Genomic DNA, 11840 nt, shown 5'->3' on the forward strand with positions numbered 1-11840 from the left:
CTACCCTTTTGAACATTCAATTTGTGACTGGCTTACCGTTTTGAGAGCTACGCATCCTCCAACAGGAATTGGTGAAGGACGTCGTGCGCTTGAAGCCGCGTAACAACATCGTGCAGCTTGGGGTGCTGAAGGACCTTCAAGTAGGGGTGGCGAATGACTTCGTTGAAGTGGGGTTGGTGGAAAATGTAACGCAAGGAGCGGTGAAACCCCGTCCCACTGGGAAATTGGTGAAAATTGTGACCCAGCCTAGAGCAGAGAAGAAAGAATGTCGGAAGCAAGATGTGAAGGTCACCTTCCAGCCTGGAGGAGTAGTAGTGAAACCACCACAGAAAAATAGAGTCCGAGGAAGAAAGCCAGGTGCGTATGGCAATTATAAAAAAGGAAATTTCAAGAAATGGGTTTCAGATGTCAAGAAATTTGATTGCTCATACTGTGACTATGTCACTGTAACTTCAACAAATCTGTTGAATCACATGCGCACTCATACCGGAGAGAAGCCATTTGCTTGTGATTACTGTCCCTATCGGTCAACTCAAAAAGGAAATCTTAGAACACATGTCAATAAGCATCATAAAGATGAAGAAGGTTTGTCTCCTCGTATTAAGATTGTTGACGTCCGAGGAATGGTTTATCCATGGCATAGTCCATTTCAGGAATGAATGCTGAAATGATTTAGTTCAAGAAAAACTTCATGGCAAAACTCTCCAGAAATTAGATATAACTGTTCAAAGCTTTAGGTTAATAATGCAAAAGTTTTGTGTCAAATGTTGATTATTAATGCAACCATTCTTCCTTATTTGCTGAGGGGTTACTCATGCAATTCGTGATTTTAGTATCTGACCTAAACAATACAGGTGTTATCATGAACACAGATGTTTTGAGTGCATAATACTCATTACTGGATGGATGCAGGGCATTTTATTGTCTCAGTTGCCTGTTGTGTAGTATACAAATAATCCAACATAATCAGCAGAGTAAATCCCATGAACCTAACAAAGATAAAAAATGTCAGTAACATAGAAACTACAAAATGTCTGCAGTTTTAAATCAAGCCCATACATGTAGCCCATTAGTTTTAGTAAATCAGCATTATGGCTTTAAAATTAGTTTTCCCTTTTATTTTTTCCAAGTATTTTATGTACTGAAAGGAATAATAGCTACAGGTATACTTTAACTTTGGATCCATAATAAAATCAGTCTTAGTCACAATGAAATTAATGTAAATGGCTCCTTAATTTACATGGAAATAACTTGCAATAAATACTTTTTGAAGGGAAAAGTTTTACACTAGAAAGTAAATTTAAATTTGTCAGAGGAACTAGAAACTCACACTAACTAAGGTTGTATAGTTGAATGGTAGGATTTTGATTGTGTTATATAGATATGAGAAATGCCATTGTCTGGAGGGGTATTAGTTTTGTTGATTACTGTTTATCTTTAGGGGGCCTAGAGATTTGTGTGGTGGTAATGGTGTAGTGCAGAACATTGCACATGACATTGTTTTGGTTCATTTATAGTAGATGAGTATTTATTTAGTATTGTTATGAATGTTATTCATGTTTTATGTTATTTATTATTCCATTATTAGCAGCTTAGACTTGGAGTTGTTTATATTTTCTTTCATATTAGTACATTTTATTTGAGAAAAGGCCTTCATCAGGTGTAGCTATAGAAGTATGTTAATATGCAGCATTTGAATGTAAGCTGCAGAAATGTGTTAGTATACAGTGTTGTCATGAAAATACCAAAAAGAAAGAAAGAAAGAAAGCAAAGAAAATTACAAGCTTTTGGAAATTAAAAAATCAGGGAATTTATTGTTGTGGTTCCATCAGTTTGTTGCATTAGGAAAATAATATGGTAGTACAGTACTACATACATACACTTTGTTTTTTTGAGCAGTGCAGTATTTTTGTCTTGGTGTCTAGAAAATAGTCACTATTTTTATTTATTTATTTATTTATTTTATTTTTTTAGAAGCTGTCTACTTAGATTACAGCATCGGTATACTGTTTGTGGTTATTGTATATCAGAAGCTATTTCAGTAGTACAGTAGTGAGGGAATTAAGTAAACTATGTTGCTCTTTCATAGCCTGGTTGTGAAGTACAGTTTTAATGCTTTGGAGAGCTATATTTGTAAGTAAATTTTTGTAATAGCATTCCTTTTGGAAATCCAACGTAAAGTTTTGTTTACTATTAAATGTTTGTAAAATCACAAACTATGCTGTGATTATCACATTTATGAATATTGGAAGACAAAAACCAGTGCTGTACATGAAAAGGGTAGTGTTGGTTTGTTAGAGTAGCCAAAGTATGTGTGCTTTGGATGTAAGCTTATTACCAGATTGTGAATCTTATTACATATTAGCAACATACTTAAGTTTCTAGAACTGAGGTAATGTAAGTTTGTTGTAGGAACAGCACATTGAATTTATATCTATGAAGGCAGTTCCCTTTCACATATATTATGGCATGGTGTGTAGGTGGTGACAAAGCACTACAGTAGTGCTACAGTAATTATATATTAGTCAGATATTCTTATGGAGCACTTTATTAGATGTTATATTTAATGTCTAATGATTTAAATGGAAGTCCATTTTCACTCCTGAGGTTCATGGATAGTAAAGTTGTACTATCTACCAGACAGTCTTAAAGTAAACAGGCAAGATGTAAATAACTTCAGTTTTCATGTAAATGTGATTGATAAATGATTGTTGGCAGCTGAGTGTAGTATGTTTTGCATTTCTACCGTTTACTTCATATATAAAAACCATTGGCAAATTATTTATAATATTAATTTCCAGGCTTGCCCAGGATCTTTATAGTAGAACCCAGGAGCTTGACAGATTGGCTTACTACAAAGAAAATGTTAATTAAAAGCCTTTTGGTGACTTATTTTTTTATTGTTAAAGATATTCTAGCTGGTGCTTTAATGTTTAACTTCACTGTGTTCGCTTGAACAGTGTGTTTAAATCCGGAACAAATACATATTAAGCAAATGACATGTAAGAGTTTTTCAAGAAATTGATACAATGTATTTTTTGTCATTTTTCTTTGTCCCTTTTTTCACATTGTATTTCCATTTGTTTCATAATATACAAGTGACCCTATGAAACAAATAGGAAATAATTCAGGAACTGTAAGTCCTTCAAAGTGTTAACATATTTTTTTTTCTAGTTTGTTTATTCTAATGCTGTATTTGAAGACACTTGAACTAATACTGAAAGCAGATATTTTTTTGAAAAGCCATCGTGCATATCCATGTGAAGACAGTATTTTACAGTAGACCAGATTTACTTATTTGTCAGTCACGCTCTTGTAAGATGGAGAGTAGGCAAAAAACTAAAAAAAAACAAAAAAGCCATTGGATCTTATTTGTTAGCCTAGTCGGAATAACTGCTGTCAATTGATTGTTGTGCAGTATGTAGTATTTTATTTTTTTTATCTTGCTTTCTGTGATGCTAGGATTTCTCTAATACAGGCACTTCTGAGTTATGATGGGGTTATATTCTGATAAACCAATTGCATTGTGAAAAACAGCACTAGTCAAAAATGCATCTGAAAAGCTACCGCAACGAACGTCGTAGGCTAGCTGAACCCTCATTAAACATGCTTAGAACATTTACATTAGCCCGAGGGCAAACTCGTTAATACAAAGCCTGTTTTGCCAGACTGCCATGCAAATAAGGAGCACAGTTGCTGCCTTGATGCCCAGCTTTCACAAGAGTATCTTACTAAGTATCGCTTGCATGTGTAAAAATCAAAATTCAAAGTTCAGTACAGTAGGCAGTCCCCGGTTATTGGCAATCTGGTTTTATGGTGCTAGACTAGCGCCATAAAATCTGCAATTTATGACGCCGTAATGGGACGAGTTCCGGTTATCGTCACCATAATGGGACAAGTTCCAGTTATCGGCGCCATAAAATGGGACAAGTTCCGGTTATTGGCGCCATAATGGGACGAGTTCCGGTTATTGGCGCCATAAGGCACCGTATGGCACCATAAGGGTTCTTATTGCCTGCCATAAGCATCCATATGGCACCAATAACCAGTTATCAGCGCATTAAGCCACTGAGTTTCAGTTAATGGCGGTTTTTGCTTATCGGCACACCCCTGGGAACAGAACCCCGCCAATACCGGGAACTGCCTTGATGAATATGTTTTTATCACTTGCTGTCATATTCAAAATTCCATAAAACTGACCATCGTAATTCGAGGAGTGCCTTTTTTTATTATTATTATTATTATTATTATTATTATTATTATTATTATTATTATATACTTTACCAAGAAGTATGATGGTTGAGAAGGCACTCAAGTGCTCCTCTTCAATAAATAGAATTAAGTTAGTAACTGACCATTGTAGGTGTTGAATTCAGTAAAATACTGTGGTGTAAATGCTTATAGAAGTAGTGTTTCAAATTTATGGAAAAGCATTCCATATTCATATTGGTGTAATTGGTGTGCTTTTAAATCACTGCTAAATGTGATGTTGCCATGAAATTTTATAACTTCTATGTGATGCCCCGTGTTATTATATGTCTAGTGTTTTGTTCATATTGTAGTTAAGATTTGTTAGTTTTCTCCAAATATATCAAGCTTTAAGACATTGATTGTTAAATGACCAGATTATTTAAGTGAGGCTATCGAGAACTTTTGTAGTTTACCTGTAGATGGTTAGTTCTGTCACAGCATATCAGCCATAACAGTAATACTATTAGTATTATTGATATGAGATGGATATTTGATCAAATATGCTTATGCCATATTATACATGCTAGTGCAATATATGTTGTTTTCATTGTTTGTACATTGTGGAATTGGACCCTAGCCAAAGTGGTAAGCAGTATGTAAATTCTTATACTGTGCTAGTTTAACTTTCATATACCAAAGTCTTCTTTAAAGGTGAATGTGGAAATAAACCTGCAAAACTCATAAATTATTTCATTTCTTATTCATGGTAAGCATGCTAAGGTCACCTCTCCAATAGTAATAGTAATACAACTGATTGAATAAGGGCTGTTTTGGAAAGTACACTGTCAGTAAGGGTTTTGTTTTACCACAAAATTTACCATGTAGGACAAAATATACTGGTTCGATTTTTAACTGATATGTTTCCTCGTCATATGTAAAGTGAAATTCGTTGTGGTAAGTTTTCATCATGAGTAATGTTAATTGGATCTTATGTTGCAGAAGTTTATGAAAAAATGCAAAGGCATTGCCTTATAATGTTAGTTTTCTATAGTCTGCTATTCTAGTTTGACACATTCAAAAACTAAATATGTTCGGATCCATGTTATCTTTGTGAAGCTTCATTTTCCATGCTCGTTGCTGTCAAGACCAAATAGTACAGAAACAGGCTGAATGTTGAAGGGGACTTTATACTGGGCACTGGCATTTAAACATGCATTCAAGATCAAGTACATAAGAAGCATTGTCCTGTATCCCACTAATTCATTCCCAAAAGAATAAGAAAATTCTCTCTCTCTCTCTCTCTCTCTCTCTCTCTCTCTCTCTCTCTCTCTCTCTCTCTCTCTCTCTCTCTCTCTCTCATAGTTACCTCCTGTGTAGGAGCAAATTGTCTGGTTTATTAGTTGTGCAAAGAAAAACAAAATCCATACCTTTTCAGACTTTAAGAAGCACCAATTCACCTTGGTTACCCCTGCTTAAAAGTTGCAAGTTCTTGAGAGAAAAAAGTTGTATTGATAATACTTGTAGCTCATTCCAAAGAGAAGTCAACATACAGTATTTGGACAATGGCAGCCAATCCATACAAGAATCTAGTACGTAATATGAAAGGTCTGGACATTTTTTGTTTGGCTGTATTAGCCCGAGACGACATTTGTGGGTGCTCGTGCTTTCATGCTTAGGAAGTACATATGGTAGCATAAAAAACTCCTTTGACCATACTAATTGTTCCAAAAAGGGGTGTGAACAGTCATACGCTTAGCCTGTTTAGGTTACCTCAAAATCCTATCTTATCCTTGCAAATTACTTAGCCTACCTTATACGTATACAAATTACTTAGCGTACCTTATACGTATGAACACAAGTCAGTACTATCTTGAAAGCAGAGGGCACAATTAAGGACAGTGCAGGCAGTCCCTGGTGATATGTGTGTGTGTGTGTGTGTGGGGTGGGGGGTTCCTATTCCGACCGCTTGATGATAAGCAAAAATTGCAGATAACTGAAAATTGGCGATTTCTGGCACCAATAACCGAAAGTTGATGCATTTTGACATAAAAAATTGCCAATTTTTGGTGCTAGACAAGCCCCTTAAAACCGGATCGCTAATAACTAAGGCTGCTGATAACTGGGGACTGCCTGTATTCCAGTATGTAGTCAGTATTTGATGTGAGGGTTATGGGGACTGACCCAAAAGCTGTTGGGATAGCAAAGTATATTTTTTAAAGCAGATTCTGTATATGTACAGTCAATATACGACTCACAAACAAGTTACTTTCCAGACAGCTGTTTGTATTATATTGAATCATTTGAAAGTTGGTTGTGAATACGTAGTGCCTTATGTTTGTTGGTTTACATTTCTGAATTAACGCCGGATTCTTAGATTATACTTGTTTCACTATTTTTATATGCACTATTATAAAGAATTACTTTGGCTGTTACAATGGTAAAGAGAAGAAAATAAAATTTAGATTTATATGACATTCAAAACTTTGGTATTTTTTCCATGCTTTGAAAGTTATGAACTTTGAGAGAATTTTGCAATATCTGACATTGAAGTTCACAAAATAAGCAATGCACACAGTAATTTATTGACAAAAATATGAGCTAAACATTTCGTATGGGGTGAGGAAATATAGAAAATGGGAATTCATCAAAGAATGAGTTAAATTGGGAAGTTAGAAATAAGTAGGAATATCTTACGAGTATACATACCCAAGTATACCCAAGCTAGGTATACTGACTGCATCTTTCTCAGTCCAAAGTCCAAATTTGAGTAAGAGAAATTATTACGGTCACCACCATACTTTTGAACATTCATGTTACGAACAGACAGGGTCACAAGAGAAAATTGTGTTTGGAGCACTCCCCTTTAAAAGAACCTGTTCCTTTAACCCCCTGCCTTAATTATCCTAAGTATGGTGGTTACCGTAATAATTTCTCTTTCTCAAATTTGGACTTTGGACTGAGAAAGATGCAGTCAGTATACCCAGCTTGGGAGTCAGAAGGAGCAAGAAATGATCACTATTTGTGTTGAGAAAGTGAGTATGCCACCTGTCAGCAAACTGCATTGGAAATGCTTGGGTAAAAACTAGTGAAGTGAAATTCTGATAGTACTCTTTTTCTTCACAACTAGACAATAACTTGTAAGTTAGATGAGAAATCTTAGCTCTGAAGTAATGCCAGCAGTCCTGGCTTATCAGTGGCATCGGTTAACGGATTTCAGTTTTACGATACTTGGCTAACAACTAGTTAAACAGGTTTTCAGTGTTGGTAAGTCAGGTATGTTATCGGCGTTGGAAGGCTAGTTATCAGCATCAGTAAGCAATTTTCGCAACTTTGAGCAGTTTATCGGCACCAATCGGCATTTACATCTTTGTAAACACCATTTACAGGGAGTCCCCGGTTATTGGTGGCCAGTTTTATGGGGCTTGTTGAGCGACACCGATAACTGAATTTTTGGCACCGATATGTGCCAATCCCCGCTTTTTGGCATACATAACCGTAGATTTTTTATCATCATGCAATTGGGAACGGAACCCTCACCGATAACTGGGGGACTACTTGTATTATCATAATTACTGTGATATTCCAGTTACCAACGTTTTTCAGTTATTGGTGCTCACCCTGGTAGGAACCTGCTTCCGTTAACCAGGGACTGCCTGTAGCTATCCAACAATATTTGTTCCATGATGGAAACGACTGGATAGGGAGACAGAGATACAGCCAAGATGCGAACAATTTGAAGAGGCATCTGGGAAAGTTTTCAATGCACGGCCCTTGGAAGCTTCTTTTGGGCAAAACAATGCTACTAATCTGACAGTAAATCTCACACTTCAACAGAGAAGATTACCTATGTCCGCAACATGAAGTGTTGTCCAGCTTGGGAACGAATGAACTATAAGCTTTCCTAGGAGGCATTGACAAATATACTGAGGCATGGAGGTTCATCACTGGGCAGAACAAAATAGTGAAAACTTATAAGCATTTCACTTAATTACAATGGTTTCAAGTTGCGGTATTGGAATTACTAAAGGAAAATGCTAAATATTTACTGGATAACCTCAAGAGGAATAGTGTAATTATCACTAAACTTAAAAGTGGCATTCTTTGGAAAAATAAATTTTCTAAGACAATTTGTATTTTTCATAGCTACAAACCTTCAGTCTTAACAATAGGATAATTTTCTAGCGCCTTTGCAGTATATGCTTCTCTGCCTTGGTTAGGGCAAGTATTTTGTGAGATTAAATATGTAAAGTACCACATACTCTTTTGCAAACAGAAGCATTTGAAAGTGTAGTGCAAACATAGAAAAAGCTGGTAATAGAGGGATTACAGTAAGTGAATTTCCCTGTTACTGTATGTACATGTGTAATTACAGGTACATATTTCTCTGTTACAGCACAAAAAATTCGCTTTATCTCGTGTATTTGTTTTTATTTGACTTTCCATTTTTTTATTTGGCATTTAGCAGTAAATTGCAAAAGCTTACTGTGAATGTAGTACTTTGGTTAGCATAAACTGGCCAAGTTCAGTACATTGTATACTTAGTAGGTATCATTGTAATGTAACATGTGACCTTTTGTAACACCTTTTCAGCAATATATAGTGGATGAAAATGTCTAAGATCGTATGTTGCACATAGTGACTTACAATGTTAGTGACTTACAATGTTTTCTAATACTTTGCCAATTAATACTTGAGACAAAAGCGGTCTGGTTGACGACTCACTTCAGCTAAGTTTGTTTACTGGAACAAAATACAAATGTCAGACTGCAGTGCTTTATTTTTATTGACTAATATACCAAATATATACTTGTTTTTTTATTGCCAAATTATTTTTTTGTGCCTTTAATTTAGAGTTTGGTGGATTTGGCATTTTTCTACCCCCTTTTAATTACATCAATTTTATCTGTACATAGTACATATATATCCATTTTGTCTAACCAGCTTACAATTTAGTTCATAATTCATTGGTGTTGGCGTGTTTTATCATTCTAATTGTTGTCAGCATTTAGGAATTAATTTTGATGTTTAAAGCATCACACAGTTAAAAAGTTAAGAATGGGACGTGTGTATTTTTTTAAAAATTGGTGAAAGGATTTATGAAAAAGCATCATCCATGAGATACCTAAGAATTGATAACATTAATTAATAAAGCAGTGGTTGGATATTGCTTAAGCTCAAATGCTTTTGGAGTACAGTAGTAAGATACACTTCCTGTTGCAGATGGAACTGGACAGTGACTGTGATTGGACCAACACCAGGAGAGTTGCAATAACTTCAAGCTCACGGTTGTCAGCCTCTGTCTCCAGTAACAAATTGCACCATTGCAAATATTGTTCATATTCGTCCCTTAAGAAATTCAATCTTGACAACCACATGCGTAAACATACTGGTGAAAAGCCGTTTTCTTGCCCACATTGTCCGTACTCTTCCGGAACCAAAGAGACTTTAAAGAGACACATTTATGTCCATACTGGGGAAAAACCTTATGCTTGCAAGTATTGTGATTACCGTTCAGCCCAGTGGGGTTCATTGCAGTCTCATGTGTTTAGTCATCACCATGTAGTTATGGGCAAAAAATGTAAATAGTGAGTTGCAAGGCTTTCAGGTAATGAGATTGTGAAAATTTATAGGATTCTTCAGTGAACTAGTACACACTGTATGTGAGAATCATCACATGAATTAGGTAAATGTGTACAGTGTAAGAATATTGAATTACGATTAAATCTTTGAAGTGCACATTACAGAATTTTAATTTGTCAGACAAACACACACTCTCTCTCTCTCTCTCTCTCTCTCTCTCTCTCTCTCTCTCTCTCTCTCTCTCTCTCTCTCTCTCTCTCTCTCTCTCTCTCTCTTGCTTTTTAGACAACATTATGCTACCTTTTTTGTTAATAAAGAGCAGCTTTTCCATCAAAATTATTAAGAATTTTTAATAGCATAATACATTAAATATTGGTTTTCCTAACTCAAACATTAAACATAACTACTGGACTCTTGGTGTGCATAGTTTACGGTCATTTTCATCACTATATTTCCTTTCTAAACTCATATACTAAGTGCTGTACTATGTGATAATGAACACTAAATGAGTATTACCATGTCAGCCTTAATGTTGCAGTTGCTTTAACATTAGCTTTGTGCATTCAAATGAAAAACTTATAATTGTTGCATATTTCCAAATATAACAGTTGTGAAATAGTTTTGGCTAAGGATGATTGATAGAAAAATAAAGCTTACCACTATACATTATTGAACCTTGTCTCTCACCCATCTTGAGAATGACCATCAGCCTGGTCGGAATGTTGACAACGATGAAAATGGGGAAAGAAATGGCTGAAGTAGGACTCCAGTAACAGACTGTTAGACTCTGAGGTTTTTATCACCTAACACGGGTGCTTAGAAATTTAACCCTCAAGACAGTTTTCCTTTTAGCCTTGGCCTCATCAAGAGAGTTGGTGAAATTCTTTTGATGTTAAACACATGAGGGGTTGGGAGTCTGTAGCCTTCAAATTTGTCCCAGAATTCATAGGAAAAATGAGAATATTAAGGTGTAATGCGGACAGGAAGGGACAAAAACAACAGGCTTCTAGGCAGAGAGGGCAATAGCACTAACTTGCAATGAAGGATGTCAAAGAGAAACATGCATTGTGCTCTCCTCCTTTCCGGCATCTTGAATAACTCACATTACCACCAAAATCCTTGTACTTTTTCTAATTGGACTCCAGCAGGCACTAGAGAATTTTCTCTTACATTAAGATCACAGGTTTGTTAGTTATGAAAAATACAAATTGATTCAAAATTTGTCATATTGCTGTAAATAAGGGATTTTGACGAAGGAAAAATCTATTTATGGGCAAGGGCCCATGTCGCCCAGTGAAATGTCCCTTTAGCACACATTTCTAAGGTAAATTCCTTTTCGTTAGCAATAATTTACCATAGAAATGTGTGCTAAAGGGACATTTCACGTAGCGACACAGGCTGAGCCCAGAAAAGCTGCTGATGTATTTCTTGCCAAGCCATGAACATTGGCCAATTATTGTCATATTTAACAGGGTTTACTTGCTTATAATAATAAATAGTATAATCAGTCCTCCCCTTAACATACCAGTGTGTGAAATGTTTAAAAAAGCTCAAATTTTTATGAAAATTAAGTTTTTTCAGTAATGGAGAAAATGCTAAAACCTTATATGTGCATCTCATTAGATTCTAGTTAATTAACATCTTGTCATTTCTATTGACACCAGCTAAGAATGTAAAAACTTCTTGCGTGTGTAGATCAGAGTGGTTTATGAACTAAGCTTCATATTAGCTTGGTAGGTCAAGAGCCAGTTGAAATTCAGTATGCTAATATGTATTCTTATTAGTACAGGCAGTCCCTAGTTATTGGCGGACTCGGTTAATGGCAATCCGGTTTTATGGCGCTTGTTTAGTGCCATAAAATTGGTAATTTATGGTGCCATAATGGGCGAGTTCCAGTTATTAGCTCCATAAGATGATGATAATAGAGTTATGTGCCATAACTTACCTAACAGGGGTGCCATTAGCCAAAACTTATTGTTATAGGGTAGCTTCTTTTGATATTTTTGCAATGAAAAGCCAGATGATTAAGTTTTCATAGAAACTTGCAATATTTGACGGATCTTTATCTT

The 11840-nt window shown here is 35.6% G+C and overlaps 1 protein-coding gene across 35 annotated transcripts in view; it reads left to right on the plus strand.

Annotated features, from left to right (window-relative positions):
- The window catches only part of LOC135205669 (zinc finger and BTB domain-containing protein 17-like), a 260367-nt gene that overhangs the window by 97896 nt on the left and 150631 nt on the right, over positions 1–11840 (plus strand). For 2 of the 35 annotated variants that reach the window (XM_064236519.1, XM_064236518.1), the window contains exon 6: positions 66–4953. The exons of 31 other annotated variants lie outside the window; for them this stretch is intronic. In XM_064236519.1, coding sequence (XP_064092589.1) covers positions 66–659 — 594 coding nt within the window. In that variant the 3' untranslated portion in view covers positions 660–4953. Of the gene's footprint in view, positions 1–65; positions 4954–9411; positions 9984–11840 lie in introns of those variants that run through there. 2 more of the 35 variants (XM_064236534.1, XM_064236517.1) reach the window with 2 other exon arrangements.

The sequence above is a fragment of the Macrobrachium nipponense genome, chromosome 24, assembly GCF_015104395.2.
Source record: "Macrobrachium nipponense isolate FS-2020 chromosome 24, ASM1510439v2, whole genome shotgun sequence".
NCBI lineage: Eukaryota > Metazoa > Arthropoda > Malacostraca > Decapoda > Palaemonidae > Macrobrachium > Macrobrachium nipponense.